Source organism: Parasteatoda tepidariorum, chromosome 4 (assembly GCF_982258835.1).
Source record: "Parasteatoda tepidariorum strain Cologne lab strain chromosome 4, Ptep-v5.0, whole genome shotgun sequence".
NCBI classification, from domain to species: Eukaryota; Metazoa; Arthropoda; class Arachnida; order Araneae; family Theridiidae; genus Parasteatoda; species Parasteatoda tepidariorum.
Genome location: NC_141758.1, coordinates 54,593,343 through 54,620,443, shown reverse-complemented (window position 1 = coordinate 54,620,443; position 27,101 = coordinate 54,593,343). Strand labels below are relative to the sequence as shown.

At 29.6% G+C, this 27,101-nt stretch overlaps 1 protein-coding gene across 11 annotated transcripts in view; it reads right to left on the bottom strand.

Annotated features, from left to right (window-relative positions):
• Nucleotides 1–27,101, bottom strand: part of LOC107442885 (coiled-coil domain-containing protein AGAP005037) — a 330,755-nt gene that overhangs the window by 175,499 nt on the left and 128,155 nt on the right. For all 11 annotated transcript variants that reach the window (XM_071182301.1, XM_071182305.1, XM_071182308.1 and 8 more), the window contains exon 3: nt 339–618. In XM_071182301.1, the coding sequence (XP_071038402.1) occupies nt 339–616 (278 nt within the window). In that variant the 5' untranslated portion in view covers nt 617–618. The remainder of the gene's footprint in view (nt 1–338; nt 619–27,101) is intronic.

Here is a 27,101-nt window from a genome sequence, read left to right as displayed (position 1 = left end):
CCGCCCTATAAACGGGTTGTGGTTGGGTGAATGGCGTGCAGAAATCGATTTCCTGGCCATAGATGGCGCCACTGAAAAACAGGAACAATCGCACCACTGCCTAAAACAGGCATACGACAAAAAAAATTAATTTATTTCTCCGTTCTAAATCCTAAATAATTCTTCACGGCAAGATGATATATCTCTATAGTTTAAAATTATAGCATTGCTTCAAGTGTAAGGCACTTAAACACTTAGTTTCTTTTTTATTCTCCAAGGCGACAGAGCTTCGTAAAACAATGTTAAATAATACGATTAAATTATTATTTTGAATGAAAAATAAAGCTCACAGGTAATACCTGTCATGTGGTGGTAATGGTGGGACCCTATCTTCTGCAGCTTGAACCTCCTGATGGTTGTTGTAGCGTCTCAGATCTGCTGTATCCACCGACTGAGACGTAGGCAACCCCCTAGGTCTGGAGGATGGCTTCTTATTGTTGTCATTGGTGGGTCCTCCTTTCTTAGATCCTCCTTCCCCACCGGCAGGGCCCCCTTTCTCCTTCTTCGAACCACCATGAGTTGGGAGACTTGAACTCCGGTGGATTGTGAAGCGCTTGATACTAAACGGCATCTTCATTACTGCAAGAAAACATGCAAACGTCTATTATCTACTTCACGCGAGGTGAATTAAAAAAAAAAGGAAAATTATCAATAAATGAATACTAAGAAATCATACACAAAACTGAAAGATATATATTGATGCAAAAGCTACAATAATTCCAAATACAGTCAAACCTCGCTATAATGAACCCTCAAGAGAGCGAAATTTTGGTTCACTATAACCGGGAGTTCTCTATATCCGTGTCGCAAACATTTTTAAATAATGATACCGAACTCCTTTTTATTATACATTATTTAAATAAATGACCAATGAAATTAAATACAAAAAGGACTGAAAAATGCGTAGTGACAAAAAAGCTCGTAATCTTTAGCTGATGGAGGCAAAAATTTGTCCCTACACCTGGGTTGGAATTTGCTTATGGATGGAAAAGTGAGATAAAAGAAGCAAACAAGAAAAAATGCTTCTCGCTACGTTCCACTCAATAGATGGTTTTAAAAATCAGTATAAGCATTTATTTTGAAGTAGTTTTCAAAATTATTTTTTAAAAAAATACGGAAAAAAATCTGTTGAAGACAGAAAAAAGTTCATAATATCCAACTTTTTTTCAACACTTTTTTAGTTCTCTATTTATCCACAAAAAAATAACATTATGCGTGTATAGCAAGGCACGGGACAGAACATTTCCTTCACTATATCTGGGAGTTCACTATAAACCGTGTTCACTATAGCTGGGTTTGACTGTATTATTTATTTATTATTATTTGTTGCTCTTGACGATGGCTTTACGTAGTTAAATTAAACAGTTTTTATAGTTCATCCCATGAGAATAAAAAATTCGACTGTTTTCACTTGGCATTATAATACCCAAATAGCAGCCAATATATCAACTAGTGGCCAACTAGTTGATATATTGTGAGCTTTGTACGAAATCTTTGTGACATGTGTGACAGCAGACAAGAGCAACATTTTTGAGCCCATGATAATTTTAGCCCACTGTCCACTAATTCTCTCCTTTTGCAAGACCGAAAGATACCTATTTCCACATTATCTGTATTAAAATTGCTCAATACTGGTGCTTTTCTAATATTTATCAATGATATCTATATAATGCTTTGCACCTGTATTAGTATATATGGAACCTAATACATACCCTCCAACATTAGAAATACATTCAGTGGCAGCAAACGAAAGCAAAATTTTTGAAAATGGCTGGAATTACAATTCTCATAAGACCTTAATAAGAACTTTAGAGCATACGGTCATCTCTCTATCTGACATTTAATATACTGTTTAAAATATTTATAAATATTATGAAACAAAAGTTCTTTTTACTCTAATTTATTAAAATATTAAAACACACTATATTTGCCTTTGCTGGAAATAATATTTTCTGAAACTACGAAAAATCTGTTACTCATAAAATCTGCAGCAATTACCATAATAGCAGTAGTGAATAATACCAAAATCAATTAAACGTCATTTACGTCAATATAAATAAGGCGGTTTTCTATGGTTTTCCTTTAAACAAGTAAGTACTTTTTTCCATTAACTTTGCTTTTAAGAACATAGTCCATTTTTTATTTAAATTAATAATGTTATCAATATCAATTAGACTTCATTGGCGTCAATTGCCGTTGTGAATTTTTACCCTCTCTTTAAACGAACAAACATCTTTTTTTCGTATTAACTTCGCTCTTTTGTACATAGCTTATTTATCTACACAAGCAAAAATATATCATGGTAAGAATAAAATGCGTAACAAATAATAAATCTGAGTTAAATAAAAGACGTAGACGAGAAATTATTAACGATCAACAAATTCCATGTGTGATACCGGGTTGTATTTAATTAACTTCACATTAATTAACATTTTAGCTCACGTAGAAACTTAACTCAACTTTAACACGCCATTTTGAATAGAAACGATCAGCTGACACTGACGTCATTGGTCACATGTGTGGGTATCATGATCTTCTTGAAGTGCAAATACCCAATTACAGCATATTACCATTATTAATTAAGTTTTATTATCATTAACAATATGACGATTTCCTACTGTTCCTTTAAGAAAATAAGAACCTAAACTATTTTAAGTTTGTTTTAAAGTACAAAGCATATTTTTTATTTTAGTATCTACCTATGAAATAAATTAAGTAAGCATCATTGGCATCAATAACCGTTTGGAGATTTTTTACGCTTCTCCTAAGCGAATTAATACCATTTCTTTATTAATTTTGCTTTTTTGTACATAACTTATCTATTTAACCGAATTTTTGTTGATTTTAAGCTATTTAATTTTATAGAAACACGTTTAAAAAGCATAATTATAATGAAATTAAACATGCAGTTACAGTTAATGAATGAAAAGTTGTGGATGAGGTATGAAAGAGTTACGTATTCGTTGTCCAATGTGAAGAAAGTTCTAGAAATAGATATTCTTTTGCACCGGCAGGGATAGAATAATGAACCATTATATTCGATGCTTGGTGATGTATCCACTATGGAAAAAGTTACATATCTCCGAAGTGAGTAAGGAAGCTTTATGTAATAACGGTATAAATTAATGGTAAATTCGTTCAATGAAGTTCGTTTCAATTACGGACACTAGTCTTTTTTCTCAAAGAAAGAAGCTGGGAGTATAAATTGATGGTCAATTCTGATAATTTTATGGAAATTATTTTGAGTGCAAGATTAGATAGGTTACTCACTAGATGAACTTTTTAAGAATTTATCCCCCCTTATAATTCTTTAAAATTGCATCTTACAACTGATCATGTTACTAATATTAAAATTGCATCGACACTCCGTAAACTCCAAATTTATGCTTATCCAGTCATACTCTTAATTAACGGAGAGTTTTTGAACGCTCTTTGTCAAATACAATATCCATGCGTTAACTAACTCAGCAAGTCACACAAGCGAATGAGGTTCTTTTCGACTGGAGCACAGATTTTGAAACTAAGATTTCTCACTTTCTTCAAAAACTCACCAATAACGAGTTTTAGCACATTTGTTAGCTTTTTTGTTGTTGTTTCCAACCCCAGCTGGGATAGCGGAGCTATACCAGATACATGAGGCTGTGAGTCTTCAAAAAGTCGAGGAAAAGGAGAGGTCTCTCAAGAACCTCTTCCATGGTGAAATCCAGGCAATCAAGTATATGGTGAGGACTAGCCTCGCTGGAGTTGCACTTTTTACAAGATGGAAAAAGTTTAATTTGTCCACTGAAAGTGAGCCTCTTAGTATGCCCACTGATAAATCTACAGGTAGCGGTTTGGTCGGCACGTGTACCCTGAAAATCAAGGGCTCCTCCAGGACGCTTGCGGGGATACCAATTGTGACCCGGTGGAATAAGCCAAGCTTTATTAACTTTAGATTTGAGGATAGAAAACAATTCAGAGTAAGTGAGGGCCGTGTTTGGAGAGGCTGGGAGGGAGGTACCTTATTTTGCCAACTGATCTTAAACAACTGTTAGTTTGTTTAGCTACGACAGCTGGTCTAACTTTTAGACAGAGTTTGCGCACTTTTGATTTACTTTAGTACACTGTTAGAAATATTTCTCTGAAAAAAAAATGGTTGAATAAAAATTTATTTAGTTCATATTTTACCACATTCAATCAAAACAGTCAAATTACCATAAATAAGATTGAAGTCAAACTTTTAACTGATATGAAAAGCCATTTATTACTTGCTTTCCCCTAATACGGTGAAACAACCAGAATTTTATCGCATCAACTAGATACAATTAATAGAACCACCTAGTTTCCTACTGATGGGTACATATTATAGCCAAAAGAGCTAATCTGTCAATATCATGATAGACAGGGAAGAGTCTCGGCGCTGACACCACAATATTTCCTCCATTCCTTTCAACACATGAACAGATTCCAGTGTCCTGTACTCCCCAATTAAAGAGTTTGGTCTGTTAGAATGCGATAATCTCCTTTACGGATAAATGGTAGAACTATAAAGCTGCTAAGCTATGTCCAGTTGAACTTCTTTTCTACGGTTTTAAAAACATGTTAACAGTAAATGGCTAAAAAAAACGTACAGTTTTGAATTCATGGTTTCTGTTTAATCCATATCAGTTGTAAACGGTTTCAAGACCATAAGAATTAAAAATGTTCTTTACCATAAACTTTACAGTTAATTGGATAGACAGACTGCTGCTGATTATTTTACTATATAAATTTTAGGATGACCACTCTAACAGTGTATTTAGGTGGATAAAGGTGTCAAAATATATAAGGTCACAATAATGATTTACATGGGCAAGAGCCTGTATTCTAATATTTCTTTTTTACGTTCTTATTTAGGTCAAAATTATTCTTGGGTGCCATTTCAAAAAAACTTTGTATATCGTGCGGCATGTGATACAATTTTGCTAAAAATATGTTTACTGTAAAAGTGTAAAATTAAACTGACTAGACAATACTTATTACAGACTAAAATTTTACATTTTAGCTTTATAATTAAATCATTATAATTACATCATTATAATAAAAAAAGCATTTTTCTGATATCACTTTATATAAGTTGTTTTAATCTGATCTTGTGTATCAAACATCAAAAATAGAATGGTGTTATAATATTTATTGTACAACTGTGGAGCGCATCATCTTAGATAAATATGTTAGTTAAGTTATAAATCAAATTAATACCTGAATGCTATGCGCGGATAGTTTGAAATAAAACTTCATGAATGAATTTTAAATACTTAACAGCAAAATACACGCAAAATGTGCTAAAATCAGTTAGAAAACAAGTATTTTGATAGAAACTAAACATGACAATCACATTTTGATGGTCAACACGAATTGTTTAAATGACCCTTAAAACATATCCTATAAAAAAGGGATACGCTAACCATACTTCCACCTTTCTAAGTTATTTTTCCGAAAAATAATACTTTGCTTAATGAGCTGCTTATGAAATAAAGAAATATTAGAGGTTTCAGGTTTCAACTTACGATACTACTGTACTAAATATATTGACAATTTAGGTTGGAGTTGGAAAAATAAAAATACTGTGAAATATGAAATGTCGATATCTTTTTTGTCTCTTTTAAGAAAACTAACTGATTCATTCTTAATTATGGATTAATAATAATGAAAATAATGATTATAAATTGATGTATATATTAACTTTATATATAACAGCATACACGCGATAGAATACGGTACAATAGCGCATATGAGTTATTTATTAAAGAAATTTATTTGCTTCGCTAGGAGCAATTTTATGAGAATAGTTTCTAACGAAACGAAGTGTTTTTGGCAACAGCTGTTGGAGCGAGAAACATTACATTTTTGCAATTTCTTCAAAAGATTTTGCATGTATACTTCACTTAAAGATAAATCATACTGCTTTACTAACAATTATCGATTTTTCTGTATCAAAGTCTTCTGCTTATAACTTTAGTTATGAATACTTTATTTCACCTTATATCAAAACGATATAATTGCAATCTTTCTAATTCATGCAATCTAATTGGACAAAATTTACGTGATATGTTCTTTAATAAACGCAAAAGAGTCCGATAATTTCGGCGATTATCAGCGTTTTAATTAACTAAAGCTACAATTATATATACTTATCCTATTATTAATATTCACTCTTATTATTAGTCGGAAAAACATGCTGGTAAAATTACCGTGCTCTATGGTAATAGAATTCTGGTAAAATAAATCATAATTCTGGGCAATAAAATAAAAATAAACGGTATTTATGCCATTTATTTGGTAATTTTTCCTTTCACATGATAACGGTTTAATGAAAAGTCTGTCTTTCAAAATTATAGTTTTTATAATCACAGATTTAGTATTAAATACAAAACTGAGAAGTAAGTTTAATCAAACACGTGATTTTTATGACCTTCCCTAAGGTAAAAATACCTAATTTTACCACATTTACCAAATTTTATAACATATTATAAAACCATATTTCACTTTTAATTTTATCAAAGTTATTACCAAAGCGTTTCCTTAAAAATTTGTCAGATTTTTGGTGTTCGCATAGAGCCAGAACCGAGGTAAATTTTATTACTTGTATATTCTAGTTGCCTTGACCATAATTTTTTCTCAATGAATAAGTGCGTTTTTTATTATGGTGCGGCGTACCAATATTAATGGTACAACGTTGAACCTGTTTTTCTGAGATTGTATATAGATTTACACGCAGTATAAAACGTAAACTATTTTTTGATTGAACTAATAGCAATTTAATGGGCACAGGTTTGTCCCCAATCAAGTTACTATAACAAGTTAAATAATATCGTAACAACTGTTATACCTTACGCGATATTAAGGTTTAATTTAACACCTTATTAAAATACTCATAGTAAACGGTTAAACTTTGAAGCTATTTTACTGTAAGTGTAGTAAAATTTACATCTAGTTTTCAAAAAATAACCTTGTTTTGAACAAAACAAACTGAGAAAAAATTGTCAAAACTATCAGTGTATGGAGAAGTTTGTCATGTTTGTCGCTTTGTGCAACACCAGAAAGCTTGATAATTTTTCCTTTAGAGCTTTAGTAATGATTTTCATAAAATTAACAGTAAAATATGGTTTTTGAACATGTAATAAAATGTTGTAAATGTGATAAAATGTGACAGGCAAAACAGACAAAGTTAAATGTGAAAAATTTTGTAAATGTGATATCATTGTAGCTTAGATTATGATTTTAATTGGGTTAAATTTACTTTTAACTTTTGTATTTCTTACTAAATGTGTGGTAATAAGGACTAAAATTTAGAGGCCGTTACCGTGTGAATGGAAAAATAAGGACAAATAAATGATTTAAATACCGTATATTTTGATTTTATAAACCACAATTATTTTGTTTTTCTCACCAAAAATGTCATTATCGTACAGTATGGTAATTTTAAATTTTTTCTCTCCATGAAATGAAAAATCAATGATTTCCAATTCTTTAGGAAAACAGTTATGACTACACTTTGAACATTTAATAATATTGTAAAGAGAAAAATATCTAAAAGATCCTTTCATTTCATGATTCTAAAATACGAGAACAAAAGATTAAACTATTATATATTAAATCTAAAATAAAAGTACTTTTATTCCTTACATTAAAACAAAACAATTTCTAAAAGCCTAATTCAAGTAACGCTACATTTTGCATAAGCTGGTTTCGGTAATTGAATTTTTCCTTGAGGTGGTAAAATGCTCAATTAATAGGGGAAAACTGTGTGAAAAGATGAAAAAAAAAAGTTTTTCTTATTTTTGCTTCCGCTGTGAAGGTTCATAAAGCAAATGGGATTTCAGAACCCAACGGCAAACAATGCATAATTCACAGGATAATAAATTGATTTATATTTGTTTAACAAAACACTCATGGTAGAGATTGTTTACTTTAAGGAAGGAAAATTGCTCATGAAGAAAAGAAAAATTAATTTTGGTAAAAATTTAATTTAAAAACAGATATATTAGGTTTGATTGAAGCCTCCTTTTGGTACATTGTAACACTCTTTCTTTCAAATTAAAAAAAAATATTACAATTATAGACAGAAATCTACAGCTTAAAGAATCAAAAAGAATATTTCAAATTTTTTTAACTAATAAATATTTTGTTAACTTCTCCTTTTAGTCTAAATTTATTTTCTTTAAATAAGAACTAATTTCGAAAAATGAACATTGATTAAAGTGTTTGTCAACCCCTTCTTTCTCGCTCCCGTGAAAATGACGGGGGGAGGTTTCGCCCTCTATTTCTCGCTCCCGTGATATTGACTGGCTGAAGTGTTCAGTAGTAACGCGCCAATAAGAATAAAACTAATTCATTTCTTTTGCCCGGAAAGCAATTTGTTTCTCATTTTACACACCAGATGGCAGTACCAAGATATTTTTAAGGTAATTGTAGATAGTTAGTTTTTTTTAAACTAGATATCACCAATAATCAAATAAGTAATACAAAAACAAAAGTAAAAAAATAGGCACTTTTATGACCGCTTTCTTGAAAATTAACCGATCGTTAAGGGGTTAAAGAAACTGAACACAAGACCTTTGAGTGTAAAGCAGGAAATAAACAAATCTTATCGCGTAAGTTACTCTTAAACAAGTATCGAAATAAAAGTTTTTCACACATTCTACTTCATTTAGAACATAAAACACAGAAGAGCAGTTGAAGAATAGTCATTTTTTTAAAAATAATTTTCCATTGTTTTACACAAGCAGTTTTATCTATGCATCTTTCTCATACCTCTAACTGTGATTATATTTTTTCAAAACGAAATATTAATTTTAATTATTTTTACAAAGATTCATAGCAGGATATGACCATTTTGTTAAACACGTAATTTGCGTTATGTCTAAAAAATCGCCAATCAGAAAAAGTCAACAAAAAAGTAATAATGATTAATTAAATTAATTAATCAAATTAATTTATAACTGAAAAGATTAACTATAACTGAAAAGGAATATCAATTGTTTTTTGGGATTATTAGTTTCTTATATAAGAGATTTCACAATACATATTTTTGTTGCAATAAACTGAATAATTATTTATTTGAATAAAATCTACACGAAAAAATTATTCTAAATAAAATTATTGCGCTGTATGATATTGACATTTTTAGTAAAGAACCATAATTATGTTAATAAAAACCAAAACATACACTATTTGCAATATTGATTTGGTAATATTTCCTTTCATATGATAATGATTTACGTGAATTTCTGGTTACCAAAGTCATAATGCTTATTACCACAAAATTAGTAAAAAATACAAAATTGAAAAATAAATTCAACTGAAGAAATGGCTTTTATGTCATGCTTTAAAATATAATAATAAAATTACCAAAATATACCACATTTGTCAATTTGAAATTTTTGGTCCATAGTTTTTAACGTTTCTTTTTCTTTTTACAAAATTGCAGAAGCGTTGAAATAGTCTTAGCCAATAATGCTCTTCTTGAAAAGAATTTTATAAGAATAATAATCTCAAGCAATTCATCTCCTGGAATCATGAAAAATATATTTATAGTCCCATCAATCTTTTTCTTAGTATGAAAACGATACTACCGTTAGATCTTTTTAAATAATATATGAAAAAAAAGATTTATAATAAGTCACCTATAGGTAGATCATGTGAATAGGAGAAGTATTTTAACACTATAATAAAAAAAAACAATTTTTAAAGAATTATGTTTTTGTTCAAAAACTTAGCAGTCAATTTCGCTGAATTAAATCATGCATTCTCTTAGTAGAACATTTTTCCTCTCAAACTCTTTTTTCCGAGGAATTTTGAACTGGTACATTTAGTAAGGTAGTTCATCCAAATTGATGGCTTTGACCAGGCATGTCCTTCTGGAGAAAATAGCATACATTGCTCACTTTCTCAGTGATCATTTAAGATCTTTAAAATATCAGGTGTTTCCCGGTGCTTTGATACTTGTAAAGTGCTACAATGAGCAGGCGTCTCCTGATCACTTCCTTGTTTGCCTGGGGATTACCAGACAAGATATGGTGGACAATTCTGTGATGTTATTGGACATTTTTAGTTCTAATTTAGTTCTGCTGATCTTGGGGATGTACAACAACAACTTTTTTCATGTCTGGTTCTCTTTTCATCATTGTTGACTAAGGATCATCTTCATAGACTCATATTTTACATTTTCGTGGAGTTGGTACGTTAGAAGAAAATATATATACGTTTCATCACCATTTAAAATTTTAGAAATATTCCGATTGCCATCTTATATAAGTTGCTTAAGTGCTTCTTTACTGATCCCAACACGTTCCTTTTTATTGATGCTCAGTTTGATTACTGGAAACCCAACTGTAATTTTTTTTCAACACGCAGTTCAAGAATAACTTTATGTATGGGAATACACTCAATGTGAAATTTCTTCTATTTCTTTTGGTTTGTTAAACGATTATCAGCACAGAACTTTTTTGTGCATGGCAGACATTACACATGACAATGGACTTCTGGTGCACTCTTTATCTTGAGAGTTTCAATCTTTGTGAAATTCTACAAGCCATCTGAAGAGGCTAGTATAAAATTGACTTTTATTTCATAATACTGATTATGAATGTTAAACATATTTTTTTATATTTTATTCCCTTTGATATTATATCATTACCATACTTTTAACATTATCTACTTTTTTTTTCGTCTGTCTAAATTTTATTCTGCCCCTAGCCTGTACATGCATTTGGATTGACCAATAATTGACCAATAATTAAAAATGATTTGATGGGCTAAAACAATTCCTGAGAATTACGATTTTCGAGAAATTCTCTAAGCGATCTGGATATAGTAGCACGAGATGGACGTTTGTTTTCAAATGCTAATTGCACAGCTGCGGCTCAGGTGATTGCGTACTCACCTCCCAATGAGGTAGAATCTGGTTCAAATTCCAGCGGTTGTTGGTGGCACTCAATTCGTACCGACCACAGTGTTCGCGTTCTCGTAAACTATCCTCCGTGGTAGACGGATCGTGGGTTAGAATCCCCTTGACGTCAGGCTAACCGTGGGAGGTTTTGTAATTCTCCCCTCCAAATGCGTGTAGTTCCATCAAAAAGTTCTTCACGAAGGCACACTTCGCTCAACTCCTGATCCAGGAGTTCATTTGTTTTCTGGATTGGGTTTAAGCTTACAAATCTACGGAGTTGAACATTAGCAGTCGCAAACTCAAAACTGGATTGGCCATCCAACGACAGTTATGAAATATATAAAAATAACGATTGTAGAGGCCTGAACTTTTTTTTATTTATTTCATTTAAAAATCTTAACGCAATCATATTCTCGTCTCAATTAAAATTTTACAATTTTTCTAAAGTTTAAAACGCTAAACTACTTAGAATTGCTCCAATAAAAAATCATCCGCTTGGCTGAAATAACTCAAGAATATTTCTACTTAGTAAATGCTTCTAGTAACTATATATTTGACTTTAAATTCGTGACAGTAAAAAAATTTTAAAAATTGCCTTTGCTATTCTTCATAATTATTTTGGGAGAAAAAAATGACATATTTGAAAGACAAAGGCCACTAAGATAAAATCAAAATAAACACAGATTTCTTCTTTATGCAGAAAAATGGTTATTTTTAAATAAGTACACAAGTTTGGTTTTTGTGACATATATTTTCTCTCTAACATATTAATTTTTTTAAATTCATTCATTAGCTAACAAAAGTTGGATTCTTTTTACATATTCCTGTTTAATTTTATATGAGGATTTAAACAAATTTTAGCACTTGAAATTTCGCTTTTGTGTAAAAAAATATATGGAGTCATAAAATAAATTTTTAAAGTTAACATTTAAAAGAAGAGGCCTATTCAATATTTAGAACATTTGAATAGAATTCTTAAGCCAACAAAGGTTTCATAAATATTTATATTCAAGGTTTTGTTTCCTAGTATTTTTTTTCATCTTCACCAAACAAAGAAATATGCTTAATTCTCTGAAGAAATGAATAATAAAGATAAAAATTCCATTTCGTTTATTATATTTGAGTATAAAAGAATGTTTTTACTGACAGAATAATTAGTAATTAAAATTATATATTTAGTAGACACAATATAATAATAGCTTTTCAAAAATATATAAATATTTCAGAAATAATAAAAGTAATATTTTTCCTTCTTGCTTCTAATCATTCTATTGAACACTTGAAAAAAAAGTAACAAAATAACTTCAAATTAATCTTATTGCTGAAGCAATAAATAAAGATGATAAAAAAATAATAATTTTTTACCATAAAAAAATAATAATTTTTTACCATATTGCATAAAGCAAAATAATGAAATTTATAAATTTTCATTCATGAATTATATGAAAAAATAGGGTAATGATATATTTTCCTTAATTAAATAAATCATTATATTTTGTTTAAAAATTTAAATTAAGTACAAGTTTGAAACTATGGAAAACTTCATTTTTATCCCCTCAAATAACAACCCCTTCTTTTACTTTCTTTAGAAAAAAATGATCTCTCTATATTAATGAGAAACTGTATAATAGTTTTACGTTTCATGAAATGCATCACTCGAAAAAATTGCAATGCTAAATTATGGTCAAAAGGGGTTTCAGTCACTGACAAGCAAAATACACTTATACCAGTAAAACTATGATGACTATAAAAATAAAGGCTTTGAGAATTTTTTTTTTCGTAAAATGCACGGCCACTGATTGTAAATTAACGCCATTACATCAAAAACTATTTTCAATTACGGCCTTGACGTTACGTAAAATTAAGCGATTACTAAGGCAAATCAAGGCAAACCGCGGAAAGAGGCAAAATAGTGTAGTGCTGCCATCTGACGAGGAGAAAGAAAGTTGCGTGTTCGTTTTCTGTGATAACCAATATAGGAAGAGAGTGTGATAAAGAGACGTGTTTTTTTTTAACACTGCATGGGTAATAACAAGTTAATTTAGTGCTCTAGGGCAGTGTTCCCCAACCTTTTTATCACCGCGGACCTGTCAACGTTTGATAATTTTTCAGCGGCCCTCCGGGGGGGGGGGACGTTGATTGTTTATATTTTAGATTATTAATTTTTATTTAATTGTATTTAAACATGCCTTCAAAATAAAATACAGTTGCACCAAAAAATAAATATTAAGTGATTTAACATTTTAATTGACTAGAACGTTAAATCAATGAGTCACGATCGAGAGAGAAGACAAAGTTCTTTATTAGTTCCAATGTAAATTTCGCGCCGCGCTTTCGCGTTTTATTTATGATATTTACAGTTATGATGATTGTTTTTTTTTATTATTATTAAAACTAATTGATAGAGAAAATAGTTGCGGTGGTTTTCTTTTCTTTTTTTACTTTTTAAAACATTAAAAAATTAATGTCACTACCTTCGGGGGTCCCCTTTTTTTTATAAATAAATGAAATTTTAATGGAACACAAACATTTTTAATTTGGGGTATAAACCTAGGAATTTAAATTCAGTTTCAATGAAATGGGCGGCCCGGTACCACTTGATCCACGGACCGGTACCGGTCCGCGGACCGGGGGTTGGGGAACACTGCTCTAGGGGATATTCCAGAAACTTATGAAGTACTTATCAAGAAACAACACTAAAGAAGAGTTTGATGTAAGAAGGTTCCTCTCGGTTTTCTTTGTACTGTGTTGTTATCCAGTGAAAATTCTATAAACTTATAAAGTACCTATCACGAGCAATACCATGGAAAAGTCTGTTATAAAAATGTTACCCAAGGAAAAGTTCAGCTTATAACGGTATTTCTAACTCGTCCTTCGAATTATTAACTATGAAGTTAGCAAATATTTCAGCAGAAGACACTTACGCCATTGGTTATATACGCGCTGAGTATGAATTATATTCTTTTGTTAAATATTTTAATTTTAAAAAAAATTTAATGATGTAAAAATTAATACATCGTACCTATTTAATTTCACGTGATCAATAATATGTTCAAAGGAAAAAGAAAAACATTTTTCAAAAGATAATAGTAGCGCTTTCCCTTAATGCATTCAGTGTTAATTCTTTATTTGCATTTTCTGATCGTTTACGTTAAAATGTCTGGTTATGATTTGATTTTTCTTTTTATGCTAAACAAATCGTACCACTGAAAGTGTGAAGTCAATTGTCCTGTAGATTATCTAGGGTGCTACAAATTAAATAATGAATTTTTAGAATAATCTATAAATTACCTAATGAATTTGTAGAATAATCTGTAAATTAACTAATGAATTTGTAGAATAATTTATAAATTAACTAATGAATTTTTAGAATAATCTGCAAATTAACTAGTGAATTTTTAGTATAATCTATAATTTAACTAATGAATTCTTAGAATAATCAACAAATTATCTTAGTTGATCCATTGAAGCACCAAAACAGGGTTTCATTTCTCCAATTACCTAGATAATCTGGACCTTACCTACTATGCACTCTTTAAATGAAAAAGGCTGATGAGTAACAGGTTAAATTACATAATGTATGGTTAAATTAACATAATATTATTCGTTTATTTTCCGCTGTTTAATCACGACAATCAACACATTAGTTGATAAAATCATCAATGGTTTTAAGACCGATAATATAAAGAAACAAATGGTTTAAAATTAGGTAAATTGACAAGGCATCATTTATTTGTTATTCAATGAATTTTAAAATATCACACCCATAAATACAATCAAACTAACACGAAATTAGTCGATAGAATGAGGGAAATAAAATTTTGAACTTTAATGATACGAAAAAAGTTAATTCATTCACATTACCTAGGTAAATTGTAGAAAATACTTGATTCCTTACTTTAGCCGTTTATTCTAATCAATTTCCAGACTAGCTAAGGTTATGTGCCTAGAAAAGGCTTTCGAACTTGAGTGATAGTATTCATACAAATTGTAATAAAATTTTAGCATTACACAATAACGTTTTCTTGACATTTTTTTGTTACTAGCACCTCATGTCATGAGAAAAATAATGCTAATACTCTTCTAGTCCAATATTAAATCAAATAGAGAAAGTGAGAAAAGCTGCGCTAGCTTTTAAGGAAAGTTAGCAAAGCTAAAGGTGCTAGCTTTAAGGAAAGCTAATATTAAATCTATTAATGACGAAATCATTAATTGAAGATGAAGGTGGCTCAGTCACATTTTAAGAACAAGCAAATGCAATCCTGCACTTGGGAAACTGAAGGGAAAAGAAAATGAGGCTCAAAATAACATAGATAAATAGCATGAAAGAAGATCTTAGCAAAAACGGATTGACAGGAGGAAAGAAGGCACGTTATTTGACACGATAAGATAGGAGTACTTGAAAGAAGAAGCTTCGAGCTACGTGCTACTTTAGCACGAAAAGAATAGGTAGGTGGCAGAGAAAAAAATGCTGTTAAAAATATCATTCTATGTAATATTGACATTTCTGTTTGAAGTAAACCCCTACTTCTTGTTAATAAAACCGAAATATACGGTATTTAATCCACTCATGTGGTAATTTTTCCCTTCGTATGGTAATGGTTTACCAGAAATTCAGATTTTCAAAATTATAGTTCGCATTACCTCACGTTTAGTAAAAGATTAAAAACTGGAAAGGTAATTTAACCAAATAAAGGTTTTTCGTGCCACACCCTAAGGCAGGGGTGGCGAACCTTTATACACCAACGTGCCATTTTTTCTAAAAAATTGTTTAATGAGGTCATAGACGTGCCGTCAAATAATTTTGACTTCGTGATTATTAGGAAAATAATAATACAAAATAGTGACGTCAACTCAAAACTCTTTATTCAGTATGGAAAAAAAAAAAACGTTTTGCAATGTCTTAGTTATACGCGTAATTCAACTCAAAGTAACATCAGTGTGACTTCTGTTATTGCAGATTAGATGACAAATAACTTATATTAGGTTGTAAGATGTTAGCTTAGGCAGGACTGTTATTATTTTTTTTTTTTGCTAGTCATTTATTGTTAGATTGTTTTTTATGGTTATTAATTGCTTTTTTGGCATTAATTGTTAATTCTTTTGTTAATAATTGTTTTTTTTTCTGTTTGTTTTTTGTGAATTTTAATTTAATTTTTAATATGCTTCATAGTGAACTTTGTGATCGGTGGTGTGCCCAAAATATTGCGTCGGGTGCTATAAATGGCACGCGTGCCATTGGTTCACCCTTCTTGCCCTAAGGTATCGTGAGAAACTTAACAAATTTTACCACATTTACCTAATTTTTTCATGTATTATAAAACCATATTTTATCATATAAATTTTACCAAATTCATTACCAAAGCACTTCGGTAAAAATTACACAAATTTTTGGTGCTCCCACGATAAATTTTATTTTCTGATAGTTTTAATCAAACTTGCAATTTACGTTAAACAATAACAAAAATAAAACCAATGTAAATTTAGTTAAATTATTTATTCTATAACTTAAAAAGAACATATTGTGTTTCATTTGAGGACCAACCAGGTTACCAACCAAAATACTACATTCTGCAGTACAACCAAGTGTATCAGTCAAAAATGCTTCAAATTAGCTGGAAATAGAAATTTTAAACACTCAAATGCTTAAATGTCAATTTTCCATCTTGCATTAAATTTCTTATTTCGAATTATATTTATTTAAAAGATATCTAATTAGCTCTACATTATTATAAACATCTCTATTCATTTCGACACACCATTCAACATAACTCATTCTATTGAAAACTGTGCTTTTATTCGAAAAGGTTTATTTCCCTTTGGAGAAAATTGAGAATTTTATAAATTAGATTGCTTAATTACATTTTGAAACTAATGCAATACATATAAAAGCAATCAAACCTTTAAATTCCCTATGGTAATTACCAATTAGGTAGATATATGGCATTTTCGAGCATTATTTCTATATAAGAAATAAATTATTATTCAGGATAAATGTTTGATTTTAAATAGAGCCTAGTTTTATATGGTGTAAAATAAAAACGGTTAAAACCACATTTTTGAAGTAGAGTTAATGGGTGAGAGGAATTTTAATTTTACCAGATTTAAAATGAGAAAGGAAGGACGCCTTACTTTCATTAAATGCTTTAGGGGGTATTTTCTGTGGTGATAGAAGTTTATTTTAAAAGTGATGCGCCTTTGTTTATAGTTTTATATCGGGAAAAAAATTGCTTTATCATTTTGGGGCTACTTTAATGAATTTTTTTTCATACTTTCATTTTATATTAATGTGTCAATCAGTTGGTTTCCATCGAAAAGGTTTTTTAACGGTTTTTTAAGGGTTTTGAGTGGCGGTAAAGTCTATTTAGCGAAAGAAATGACAGTTTTTCTCTAAGTCATTAGGAAGCGATTGAAACGTGTGTTGTCATCCAACGCAGAGCCCCCGATAAATAATAAAAACAACCAAAGTTTAAGCATTTTAATTTATTAGACTGTGATTGAAATTTTTATTTACTGTAAATTCATTATGATGGCAATGTAATGGTAAATTCAGCTTTTGGCAGTTAAAAACGATTAAAACTTTTAATGTCAGTCAGCGCAGAGCTCCCGTTTAAATTTGAGCACACCTGATGGTCGGAAATCTAATATTTGATAAATTCTAATTGGCCATAAAATGACGATAAATTCTGTTTATAATGATTACAGAAGAGGTCAGAAAATCATTGAAATTTTAATCGTTTTCTGACCATCATTTCATGATTATAAATACAAATTTTAAACTCAGTCCGACAAATTAAAATGCGTAAACTTTGTCTTTATATTATTTATTCTTTAGGTATGTTCTAATTGGAGGAGTTCGAATGGAAATTTCAATGTTCTAGTTAGTCTGAAAAGAGTCAGAATTTTGCATAAGCATTTCATCTTTTAATTCTACTTTTCCTTTTATTAATGAAAACAAATTCGATTTTTTACTATTTTTAAATTATTTATATACTATAAAAACAAGAGCACACAAAAATGCATCGATTTCTTTAGTTTTTGCTCATATAAAAATTTTGATTACTTGATTGGCTTATACATTTAGAAGTATTAATAACATGTTTTCCTATTCTATAATTCTAGAGCATTTTCGTTTCAGATTTAACAATTAAATATTTTTTTATGCGCTTCACTAACTATTGTTAATACATATACATACCCTCCAACTGCTACGGAATTTCCGTAGTTTCAGAAATCTTCTTTTCAGACGGTAGCAAAATTAATGTCTTAATATTTAAAAAAAATTAATTTTAGCGTAACTTGTCCACTATTACTTATAAAAGTGCAGGCCATATAGCTAGATTCTTAAGTTCTGATAAAAGTTTTATGAGAGATCCATTTGCTTTAAAAATTTCTACTTTGGTTCGCTACCACTAGAAAAAATTATTTTCAAAATCCTCATAAGTTGGAGGGTATACATATAAATAGCAAGTTTAAGTTTATACGTGAAACTTTTTTCAAAACAAATAGTTTTTAACACTCTAAGCATTCCATTTCCAACAGTTAAGCTGTTAAAAATGTTTCAATACGTAAAAAATATATTGGCATATTAAATAATCATTATATTTATAAAGGTGTTCAATGAAATATTTACAATCAACCAATCAACCATCCTACATTTTTACAATTTAAATAGTTTTTAATATTTTATTTACAACGATTGAAAAAGATCCGTTAAAAGTTAAGAAATAAACGTTGGCCGCTATTATTCAAATAGTCTATTTGCAGTGTAACAAGATTAAAAACACATAAATAAATCAAAGGTATGGATTTACACTATTTAAGAAACAGAAATAATTTCTGTTCGAAGATCTTAAAGAATTCTTCAACTAAGGCTTAAATAAAATACTGAAATAGAAAAAAAATTTCGTAAGTACTCGACAAAATGCTAATTTGAGCTGTTGCATTATTGATTTCCTCGAGGTGCATCTTTCTTTATCTTGAGTATGATCTCATTTGTTTTAATTAACTTAATATCAATTTTTCATTTATTAAATAAGCTAAGTTATTGAATTACAAGTTGCGCAAATTGACAACTAATGAAGCAAATCTCCTGGGGTTCAATTTATTTACCTCTGCATTTGCACTTTTGTTTGAAAACAATAAATATTTGAAGTGTTTTTGATTTTTTTTCCCTTTTGTTCTAACTACTCGATAATAATCAGAGCATCTTTATTGTGTAAAACAAAAATACAAATAACTTTGGAAACTGCAAATCTTTCTAAATGCAAGCGAACAGCTTTGTTTGAAAAAAAAATTGAAAGAGTAAAGAGAAATAACTTTGACAAAGTAGACATAGTTAAAACAAAACAAAAACTCGTTAACTCCGTCGGTTGGCGTTAAGATATCAGGATAACGAAAGTTTCTTGAGGGAGCAGGATGTTGCTCCAACACACACGACTGGAGATACCCAAGAATGGTACAAGGTAAATTCCCTGGTTTTTGTTACAACACAACAGGAAACAATTAATATACTAGAGTAATTAGTCATCATGAAAAGCGCGTTGTAATATCTTGAAATTCTACTTGAAGTCCTTAAATGGACTTGGATTAAGGTGAGTAAGGATTCCAAATGGTTTTGTAGATAGATCGCACCTAGTTTCGGCCACTTGCTGAGGATTTGATCGAGGTAAATCCACAAAAATGTGAGAATACGAATTTGCCATTTTGATGCTGTTCAAAACTAGCCTACAAAAGGAGTTAAAGTCAGGTGATTTTGTGGGCCAAATAATACCAGATATACGTACTTCTAGCCCAATAAACATTACTGTTGTTAACTTAAAAAGAGGGGGTATTAAATTTAATCATAAATTTTATGATTAAAAGGCCACACCTAGCCATCCAGAATATTAAAATTAACATGCTGGTTTACGTAAATATTCAGCTGAATTATAATAAAAGGCCCAATTATAGTAAAAAACCTAGTAAAAATGATTAAAAAAACATAAATTAATTTAAGCTTTTCATGATTTCTCTAAGAAGGGACAATGTTTTGTCCCGTGAGATTTTATGTCACATTGTAAGAAATTCCGCGTCAAATTACGGTATAAAGTGTCATCCATAAAATCCATTTTACCGTTAAATCTATTTTTACCGCAAAACATTATACCATACATTTTACTGTAGTAGTTTTTTTATTTGATTTGGTTCCACTTTAAGGTAATTGTTGTTGTAAAAATTGCAGTATATCAGGTTTTTTGCTGCGAAACATGTTTCGGCAAAAATGAATTTTACGATTAAAAGCACCAGTTCTCTAAAAACAGGCACTTTTTACAGAGCATTTCTATTATAGTACAAACTGCTTCTTTTCCTTTACTTTTTTAATTTTAGAAAAAATTGCCGATATTTTAAAGGTTAAATCCAACCGAATCTTACTTTATCTTCTTTTAAGATTAACATAACTTTGGGTAAAAGAATAGTATCAATATATTAAACTTTATCAATTGACGTATTTATTATAAAACTACAAATTGAAATAAAATGACGTCATAAAAAATACACAAAGCCATTAGATTACAGCGAACATCATTTGTTTTCTCACCCCCGAGGAATACTGACAAACCTTTGAAACAAAAATTTCGTTAACGTCAACAAAGCCCAATTCATAAGTCAAAAAATAGTTTTTTCCTCGAGGTACTTTTTTGATATTGTTTAATAAATTAGTATTGAAATTTTGGACCTGAATTTTGTTAGAATATATTTTTTCTTTTGCGTCTCATATTTTCGGGAAACAATGGATATCATGAATAATTTAAGCTCCTTTTTTTGGTAAATATTTTAAAGCGTGTCTTACTTTGATAGCTTTTGCAATAAGGTTCTATTGTTTTTCTAACTATCGAAGGATATTCAATAAAATATCACCTGAAGCTAGATTCGTTGTTTAGAAAGATATTAAGAAAATCGAAATATTTCATGGAACGTAGTTTTACTCTTAAAAATGATATTTTATTCCAATTCCTTACTTGAATAGGAATTGTAAATAAGTAATTAATTCAAATTAACAGTTATAGATAGATTAAAAATAAAATTTTAATATTAAATTATCAAGTTGCAGTTCTAAATAGTCAATTCCTTTCTGAGAAAAAAATATATGGTCAAAATTACCAGAATATTACCGTGTTTCTGGATCTTTGGGAACACTCGAAAGCTCGGTAAATTTTACCGAAGCGCTTTGGTAATAATTTTGACAAAATAAACAAAATAATATTATTTCAAAATTCGCGATGAATTTTGGTAAATGTGATAAAATTCGGTAATGTTTTTGGTAAAAGAGAATTTTTAGTAAACCGTTACCATAAAAATGAAAATATTACCAAATGAATGAATTGAGTATCGTATAATTTGATTTTTTACCAGATTTATGTTGTTTCTTTTGTTTTCTTTTATACCAGTTTCTTTTTTACATTTTTATTTCATTATCATACAGTAGGGTAATTTTACCAGAATATCCGTGCTAAAGCTTATCAATTTCAGAAGTTCTCTTAAAATATATTTCCACTTTAGTTAAGTTTGAAAAGTTATTTCTATTAAATAAAAAGAAACGAAAGTTGAAGTAAATCGTTAAAATATGTTATGTATCATTGTATAGTCTTAGGATGTATTTGTACAGGTATCAGAGTCATTTGTAGGAAAAAATTTCTCCAAATATGCAACACTCGAAGTTTAAAGATCCTCAGAAGATGCCTAGTATTTGCTTGAAGCCTTCCCAGCTTCATATCGATGAATACCAGCTTGTCTGGGAAGTAAAGGTGGCCTGTGCACAGTGCTGACTACATTGCCAGAATCAGGCCCCTGGTCATGAAATTATGGAGTCTTAATCTTCGTGACCCCTCCAGCGTACAACGAGCTGGTGCGGACATGTTTCATTTTTCTTTATTTTATGGCATTCATATATTTTAGTAAAACATGTACATTGAATTGAAGATGTTAAAATGAGCTAAAATGGTTAAAAAAAAACTTTTAATAAAATATGCGAATTGAAGAGATACTAGAAGAAAACTAGTTTAATTAAATCTTTCAGTAAAAATAAGTAGATTAAAAAGCAGTTTTTAATTAATTAAATAAATATTTTAATCAAATGAGTTATGTATACAGTAGCGCTGTTTATTTACCCACTAAGATTGAAATCAGATTCCTTTGTCATATCTGTCAGAGGCAAAGCATATCCCTTGAGCATTAAAATTAATTACATTATCATTAAAATTCATTACATTACATATCAATGCGCTTGTTACAATTCGTACATTTGTGTCTCCAAAATTCTCAAGCGACTTATTTCAGTGCACGGTCAGGTTTAATATGCACATATATTCATACAATGATATTCACAAACATTCTACTTTAATATGCTTATAAATTTTATAATAAGAGTTATTGAGCTAGCCCACTTCAAATGAAACATTAACTTTAAAGTGGTACATTAACTTTTTGGTACATTAACTTTCGGTTTATTAACTTTTCTATTATTAACAAAAAAGAAGAAGAAAAACTTAAATTCAGAAAAATTCTGTATAGAAAGCGTAAAATATAAAGCTAAACAAATCTCTGATTATTTCTAATAGTCACAATGCACATATATTCATGCAAAGATATTCACAAAGACTCTACTTTAATATGTTTATAAATTATATAATAAGAGTTATTGAGCTAGCCCAATTTAAATGAGGCATTAACTTTAAAGTGGTATATTAGCTTAATGGTACATTAACTTTCGGTTTATTAACTTTTGGTACATTAACTTTTCTATTTTTTTAAAAAAAGAAAGAAAGAAAACTACAATTCAGAAAAATTCTGCATAGAAAGCTTGAAATATAAATCTTAACAAATATCTAATTATTTCAAATGGATTTTGCTTCATAAAAAAATTAAATTGTATAGGTAAATTAAAATATGAGTGGCTGCTCTTTTCAATCAAAAAAAAAACAAAAACTAAATTGCAGAAAAACTTTTAAAAAAGAACTTTCCTCCATTTAGAGAAAATTGATTTGTCGAAATTTTTAATTAATTAGCATTATCATCTTTTTATAAACATTGAGAAAGCAAAATATACCTTCTTTGTATTTTTATGTATAAAAAACCTTTTTAACGTGATTGCTCTTGATGTGTTTAAAACATTTTACGACATTTGATTTTTTTTTTATTTGTAAGAAAAGGAAAGTATTTTTAAATCTCGCTACTTCTATATCTATACGTAGAAAAAAATATATATATATTTAAAAGTATTGCGGAAATTATTTTTGCTCTCAAATTTTCTTGGTTTGAAAACATTTAAAAATTAATCAAAAGATAGCTTAGAATCAGATTTTTTTGAGTTAATAAACGTTGTTTCTTTTCTCATTCTTTTTAATTTGTTAGAACATCGGAAAAAAAGTAAAGATAAAATAATAAAGGAAATATGAATTCGGCCTGTTAAAATTTTTTTAATTGTAAATATGATTGAGATACATGGACAAATATTATAAATAAGATAGATTTCTTGATTGTTATAAGATTTTTACTAAGCTTGATGCTTAGTGCAGTTCATGCGCAGTTTCCCTAAAAATTAAATTCGGTCTTCTTGCAATTTTGAAGTGAATCTAAAGATACAGATTAGAAAAAAAGAATTAGGATAAAGAAATGAAAATTATAGACTGCTATCGAGATTAACAAACAGTCTGCCATCAAGGATGTTTTACGTTGAAAGTAAAATGATGGGAAAACAGTAACTAACCATTCGGAAGCAGTATCCAGTACCTAAATAAGAACTAATTGATAACTAATTAATAATAATTAAAAGAAATAGTACGAGTAATGGCATAATATAATTAATAAATAACTATCACTAGTTAGTAACATAACAATTAATAACATACAGTAATTTATTTTTTATGCTAATATTAAATAAATAATTAAAATAATTATTTAATAATAATTAAAATAATTATGTATTTTTAGGCATAGTTATTTGTGTTAATAATTATGTATAGTTTAAAAGAATATTTAAAGTACCTTTTCGGGGGGATTTGAGAGGATACCATGAACACAAAAAAAATTGTTTTTTTTTTGACCATTTACAACAGGTATAGTTTAAGATCATGATCACAAAAATTCCTTTTTTAAAACCATTTACAACTATCATGGCTTCAAATCCGTAAAAAAAGAAATTTAACTGGAAATTGAAGCAAGGCTCTTAATTAGGTAACGGGCATTGGAATTAGGTTGTTGTTGAGTCGTTTTCTCAAATGAAACTTAGAATGTCGTTTAATTAGAGCAGTGGTGGGGAAACTTTTTTTAAGACGGGCCATTTGTAATAACTAGACAATCGTAGCGGGCCAAAGAGTAATGCTTAATCGTTAAAAAATTTATATGTTCTATAAACATATGCATATATTATTACATACACTTATTATTTTAATAGTAAAAAAGCAAAAGGTAAGAAAATTATAAACACAAAATATAAAATGAATTTAGTGTAGTTCTTGATGTTCTTGAGTATTATCACTTTATTTTCTGGTGTCATTACTGGTTGATGGTGCATGAGAAAAATGAAATTGAGACTGTTTCTTCAAAATTTCATCATAGTCCGGTTCCATTTGCGAAGCAGAAATTCTTAAAACTGATGACAGGTGCTCATCTGTAATTCTGTTTCTTAAAGAAGTTTTCCTAAGCTTCATTGTTGAAAAGATTTGTTCGCATATATAAGATGAGCCGAACATTGTCATTATCTTCATTGCATGAGTAATTAGATTTGGGAAATTTTCTGGACTTAAATTTTTATAAAATTCTAGTAATGGTACTGTATGAAAAGTTTATTTCAGGAGAGTATTACAGTTCAGTTCTATTAACTCAAGTTGAAATTTTGCATCAACTTCTTCGTAATTAACATTGAATGGGGTCTCAATTTTTCTAAAGTCCTGAAATCTCCTTTCAAATTCTGAAGATAGTTTTTTCAAATTAATTTCGTATTTTTTAATCTTATTGTTTGATATAGTGAATTTTAAAGATTGTATTCTTGGAAAATGAGAAAAATCAGATTTAGAGATCTGATTAGCAAATAATAATAACTGTAATTTGAAACTTTTCAGGTATTGCCAAATATCGTGAAGAAACTGATTTTTCCCTTGCAATTTGAGATTAAGTATATTCATGTGTACGAGGAGGTCTGTGAAAAAAGCGAAATCAGAAAGCCACGTTTCGTTTTCTAAGACGTCAAATTGATTATAAATGTCTTTATCAAGAAGAAAATTCACAATATCGTCTTTTAAATCCCAAATTCTTTCAAATACTTTTCCAGCACTTAACCAACGAACTTTTGAATAATACAGAGTGTCTGTGAGTTTCGAGCGAAGATGAGTCATCTGTTTAGGTCGGATGGATTTGTCCAGAATACTATTGTGTTTTGAATATCGCCGCAGGTAGTTTTTATGCGGGTCGTCACATTACGAAGTAAGAACGCGTTCAAACATTCTCACGACGGCACTCTTAAACGGGCCGGATTAAACCTTTCCGCGGGCCGGACTTGGCCCGCGGGCCGTAGTTTCCCCATCACTAAATTAGAGTATCTGGTTTTTTCGCCTATCATAAGAGATGGGGAATACTAGATTTTACTGTAATACGCAGCTTTCTAGTGCTGCCATCTATGCGTGAATGAGAATATTGTATTCTAATGGTTCAGGGTCACAAGCTGTGGAGAGCAGGACACTAGAAACTCTTCGTGCGTTGAAGGGAATGGGGAAAATATTGTTGTGTGAACACTGCGACTTATCGGTAATGATATTGATAGATTAGCCCTCTCAGCTATAATGTGTACCCAGCTGTAAGGTACTCAGTGGTAAGGTACCATATAAGGAGAAAGTAGTTAATAAACGGAAATTCTCACAGTTAACATTTTGAATACCTTTTCATTTATGGTTATTTAACAGTTTTGTTTGAATAAGGTAAAATATCAATTAAATAAATATTTATTTTACCATTTTTCCAAGAGATTTCCAACTCTGCACAAATACATTTTTGAAATTTATTTTATTAATCGAGAAAATTTTAAACAAATATAAATCGGAATTGGTGCTGAGTATTTTGACTAAAAAAGGAGCTTCTGAACTAGGAAAAAACTAGTTTCTCAAAAAGACAAATACGATTTCAAAAGTAATAATTATCAATAGAATCCTTTTAGTATATGTATATATGTCAAACATTCACAGTCTGATATGAATATGTATTCAAATAAACGTCATTCTTCTTCATAGATATTCTTCAGAACCTTCTTCAAATCTCCAGAGTCTGATATTTTAAGACTTTATTTTTACATCCTTCGATATTCGAGAACTGTTCTTTAAGTGTGAAGGTGTTTTTGAAATGAATAAATAAAAAAAAAGGTTCAACATTCTTGTTTTCCAAAAACCTTTTTTCCTTTTTTTGGGAAAATCTTTTCTCGACTCGGTCTTTCTCTCTGTTTCCGGAAGGCAGGAAAAAATCGGAAAAGGCGCTGAGTAGAAGATAAATTCCGGCAGCCTAGAGACTGGAGCAGTTTTTTGAGAAAGTCAAAAGAGCAATAAGATGGCGGTTAAAGTTTCGGGGAGGGAGATTCTATCGAGATTCCGAGACCCGATAGGATATTTTGCTATTTCTATTCTCTTTGACAGGAAGTATTAAAATTGAAGATAAAACAGAATCAAAGAAGTTTTGAAATAGTGAAATGTATTTTTAATATTATCTGAAGTCCTTCGTATTATTTATTGTTCTTTCTTCGCCTATGCTTAATATATGGTATTCAATTACAGTAGAGATGCATTCGAATTTTTGGAGAACCTACACTGTAAAAAATTCAGAATAAAACTACTGAAAAAAGTACTGGAAACGTGAGTGTTGCATCCGTAAAATTATTTTGTACAGTAAAGTCCTATATCATAATTTTTACATCAATATTCATTTAAATGCAGTGGTTTAGTAAATATTACTGTAAAAATTATGGCATATCAGATTTTATTTGTTCCGTAAAATTTTACGGTTTAAAGTATTGGCCCCCTGAGTGCCGAATTTTCACAGAGTCCGGCAATAAACGGGACAAATATTTTAAATATAAGTGTTAGAATAAAAATACTGTTAAATTGAAAGTACACTGAAGGAAAAGATA